The 4,645-nt window shown below is 42.8% G+C and overlaps 1 protein-coding gene across 1 annotated transcript in view; it reads left to right on the top strand.

The window, feature by feature from the left end:
- The window catches only part of SLC9B2 (solute carrier family 9, subfamily B (NHA2, cation proton antiporter 2), member 2), a 15,132-nt gene extending 12,217 nt beyond the window's left edge, over positions 1–2,915 (top strand). Inside the window, exons 9-11 of the mRNA XM_008938249.1 lie at positions 1,089–1,197; positions 1,401–1,537; positions 2,513–2,915. Coding sequence (XP_008936497.1) covers positions 1,089–1,197; positions 1,401–1,537; positions 2,513–2,752 — 486 coding nt within the window. The 3' untranslated portion in view covers positions 2,753–2,915. The remainder of the gene's footprint in view (positions 1–1,088; positions 1,198–1,400; positions 1,538–2,512) is intronic.
- Positions 2,916–4,645: the final 1,730 nt, after the last annotated feature.

Here is a 4,645-nt window from a genome sequence, read left to right as displayed (position 1 = left end):
CCTGCTGAGCTTCTCAAGGGCTGCTGGCTCCTACTTTCCCTGGTGGAAGTCACTTGACAAATACTGTTCGTAGTGAACAAGGAACATTGTACCTATTGGTGGAATGATTAAATGGTTCAGTAAGCAGACTGAAATACTGCTAACATCTCTAAAAAGGATTTTTTTTTTTGTCAAAAAATAAAAGGGTGAGATAACACGGACAAATGAGGCAAAGAAAGAAAAATGTTTAGAATTCTGTGCATTTCCACCTTGTTCTCTCTGAGGTTACAGAATTTTCTCTGTTAGTCATCTACCATGCCGTTGACTGATGAGCAAGAGATGTTGCAGGATCAGTTCCAGAGAGAACACTGAGGACAGGACATGTCTAGGCCCCAGACTGATTATTCAGTGACACCGCACTGCACTTAGGTTTTCCTCATACTTCAGCCTGATGGTTCTTTTGCTGTTGTAGAACCCGCTTAATTACAAACCTAGTGCTATTAGACAGGCTATGTGTACCTTTTCACATAAGTGGCATGTTCCTGTTTATCCAGGCAGCAGCTTTTTTAGGAAAGTTGTTAGATGTGAAGTTCAAACACAAGGAGAAAAGATGGCTTTGCCCTGGAACTTTCTGTACAATACTTTTTACTAGTATATGATTTCAGACTTGCTCAGTCTAACTTTCGTCCTGCTCACACGGAGGCAGGCCTCTGAGTGCAGTGCAAGAAAGGGCATGACAAACTTCTGAGGGTCTGACTCTGCTCAGATGTAAATGGAAGAACATGTTTAAGTACGCAGTTCCCTAAAGCTCAGAAACTCCATGGCAAAGCTGTTAAAATTCCGTATTCCTGAATACTGAAAATCAGCTATGCTTTATTTTCTTCCTCTTGTTTGCAAACTTCTCTGCTACTATTCAAAAATCAGTGATTTGTATTTCTCTTCTGAAGACAGCAAGTATTTCTGTACTTTTTGTATTAGGCTAAAGAAGGAGGAGCAGTTCTGGACAATATTTATGATACATTTTTCACTTTGTCTTTTGACTAATTAACTGTTGCATCTACTGGGCCATATTTTTGTGAATTTACATTTATTTTTTTTTTCCATTGCAGAGGGAAGTAGAAAAAATCATCGCAGTTGCATGGAATATCTTTCAACCTTTTCTTTTTGGTTTAATTGGAGCAGAAGTATCTGTTACATCTCTTAGGCCTGAAACTGTTGGTAAGATAAGTCACTAATTATCCAGTTCTCATTACTAGCTTCCAAAGAATCTCTATGAAGAAATCTAAAGCAAAGCAGACTACAGCTGACTCAACCTCAAAAGAACAAAATCCAACCCCACTATAAAGCTACAGTTTTAGGAGCCTTATTCCCCCCAGGAACATATGCACAGAAATGCTGAGTAATGTTTATCTTTGTTACAGGTCTCTGTGTTGCTACATTAGGCATTGCCCTAGTTGTGCGAATCTTAGCAACGTTCCTGATGGTTTGTTTTGCTGGGTTTAATTTCAAGGAGAAAGTATTTGTCTCATTGGCATGGATTCCCAAAGCCACTGTCCAGGTAAACAGTCCAGCATCACTTTCATCCCACGCTAAATCTATGGTCCATAGCAAAGCTGCTTGTAACCAGCACAGTAGTGAACAGGGAGAAGATCAGGGTGAGGAACAGCCAAGTGTAGTACATGGACAGTTCATATTCTAAACCATTCTAAGTCTGCTTGAAAAGTGCACCAAGAGCCTTCTGCATGAAGGAGTTTTGCTTGCCTCCTGTATCTTGACAGTAAATTGTACCTATATCATAGGAAGTTAAATTATTTCTCAGCTATTCCAGATTACTGTGCCTTTGCATACAGACTCTGAGAACTCTCTAAACAAAGGTAAAAGTGTTTTTCTCTTACGCACAAAGTATCTGCGGGAACAGTCACACCAGAGGCTCAGAATGGGTTTTCAGTTTGTGGTCATTTTGGTAAGGACTGGTCTCACACCCGTATTGCCAGAGAGGCCTCAGGCTGGATGTATTCCTGCTCCTTTATTTCAGTGATCACTGAAGTCATTTAGACTTCATCTCAATAGCATGAATACTTGGAAACAAAAGTTAATCATCAGAACAGACAAGGATTATTGCAAGGAGATTTGTGAACTAAATTTTCAGCAGCTGCTACTAGTTGAGTGCTGTGAGGATGCATTCTTGAAGAGTGGCATTGTAATAGCTGCAATATACAATATACTGGCCCATTCCATTAATCACACATACTCCAGAAATGTGGATGAGATGGCAGCTAAGCAATGTTCTTCACGGGAGGGAACCACCCAGATAAACTTATTAGCTTAGGAAATTCAAAGTGTAGCCAAGTGAAAATTGTTGAAAATTGAAAGGTATAATGTAACATTTACTTTTCTATGTACTGCCTAGAAATTAATGGGTTGAATGTACTAAAAATGTCAGGTTTATGTTAAATGTTGGCTGGTCCCATTTTTTCCTCTTTGAGTGCTGAAGGTTACTTGCTCTGTCTCAGCAATCTTTTCTCTCCTGCAGGCTGCAATAGGATCCCTTGCCCTGGATACAGCGAGACAGCATCAGGATGAGCAACTGGAGAAGTATGGGATGGATGTACTGACAGTAGCTTTCCTGGCTATCTTGATCACCGCTCCCGTTGGAGCCCTGGTTATTGGCTTGGCAGGGCCCAGACTTTTGCAGAAGGCTCAGACAAATAACAAGGAGGATCAGGAAGGTGCTGAGCCTGGAGAAGAGGCAGAAGCCTGCGAACCTTCGTAAGACAAACATCAACAGGAATATGGTCCTTCAACCCTTATGCTTCTGTTGAGTAAATACAGCATGTCTGTAATCTTTCTGGAGGAAACCAAAACAAGTATCAGTTATGCCTGCTATTTTAGAAGCAGCCCTGGTGGAGTTTTATAAAATATTTTTGTGTTGATGGGCCTTAAGAGATGAAAGAGCTGAACATACAGTGAATAGGCTGGTCAGGCAGTGAGTCACTGAGAAGTTAGCAGTCAACAGTTACTTGAAGTGCGTGGGTGTGAGGTCAGGGAGAGGATCAGAATTGTTCAACCATGGAGTGGAGTCATGAAGTGGAATATAAACGAAAAAAAAGTTGAGACTGATGTGAATAACTTCTTGATGGTTGAAACTGGGCCATGAGATGACAAGTTCAACAGCTCTAAGAATGCAGCTTCTGAATAAGAGACTGCTGACACATGGTGAACGAGTCCTGCCACGCGCTAGTGATTCTATCTCCTTCCTTGTTCAGGTTCCAAAACCTGCCTTTTCCTATTGCTGTTCTTCCTCACAGCTCATGCATTCCTTTGTGCCTTCAAGAGACTGTCAGCTCTGGTAATAGCAAGAAACAGCAAGAGGTACTTGAGTGCTGAAAGAAACAGTTGAGTCTGCCACAGACTGGCAATGCAGGTGTTGCTGGTGCTGGTAGAAAAAAGGAATGAGCTTGAAAATGGGATGGGAAACGTGGGGAGACTACCAGGACTGGGAGAGGGTTGTATGGGATTGGGATGGAAGCTTCTTCACCTCTGTACCTCAGCCTTTGTACAAAATGATGTTAGGGAAAACCAGTGCTTTGGCCACTGAGAGTGGCTATGTTCTACTGCTGGCCGCTGTAGGACAGAGGGAGAGCTCAGCTTGGGTGCAGTTTGCTGACAAGGCAAGGCCAAGGTGGCAACGAGTTGTCCCTTTCTTCCTCAGCTACTTTCAGGGAACTCGGCAATAGCAGCAGACCTCTTCTCAAATCAAGATTCATGGGTCAGCTGGGCTCTCCTGTTGCTTTATTCCAAGTTAATACCCATCTGGCTGCAAAAATGCCACGGTCAGGTCCTTCTCACATCTGCATTTGGATAACTACAGTAAAGAAAACCAGGTATTTGCCAAAAATATAGCCAGTTAGTGCTCTTTTCCAAAAGGTGTCTGGCTGGATTGACTGTGGAGAGTGGAGGCCTCTCAGATTTGCCAGGGCATTTTTTTACCTTTGACCGACACAGAAAACTAATTTACAGTAAATAAACAGTCTTGAAAATTGCAGTGCTGAGAGGGATGGCACGAAGTGAAAGGAGCCTCATTCTCACCTACCTTCAGAAAGGCTGCTGGGCGAAAGCAGGGGTCACGAGGAGGCAGCGTTTGAGACACAGCGCTGGCACCCTCAGCACAGACCCACACATCCTCTGGGTCTTTCCAGAAACACACGTTGTGGGTGGCTGTGGATCACCGTAACGACTGGCAATGCTCATGTTGAACATCTTGCCAAAACACTTCACCAGGGGGAGCAAAAAGCTCAAATATAGATGCCTCCTGCAAAGTCAGTTGCAGTATAGTTCACGTTTGATTTTCCCATTCCCAGAAGAGTTTCCTTTCTGTTCTCCTTGACTGTCCTAAAGCCAGGAGTAAACCTCCTCTGCTGATCAGTATCCTGCTCTTGCCTTTAGCTTTGTTATCAGTTAGGGTTTAGTAGTGACAGGTACCAGCAAATCCTTCTTACTCTGCTACATTTTGTACAAGTAAATAGCTCCAAGTAGGTCATTTCCAGCTCCATTCTGAGGCACAAAGTCAGTACAGCATCCTTCCAAAACTGGATGATTTTGTTACTTTTTAGTAGGGGTGTTAGATTGTGCCTGTAATCAACATGGACAACACCTCCCTGCAGAT

This window comes from Merops nubicus, unplaced genomic scaffold (assembly GCF_000691845.1).
Source record: "Merops nubicus isolate BGI_N331 unplaced genomic scaffold, ASM69184v1 scaffold7234, whole genome shotgun sequence".
Classification (NCBI taxonomy): Eukaryota; Metazoa; Chordata; class Aves; order Coraciiformes; family Meropidae; genus Merops; species Merops nubicus.
This window is presented reverse-complemented; position numbering and strand designations above follow the sequence as displayed.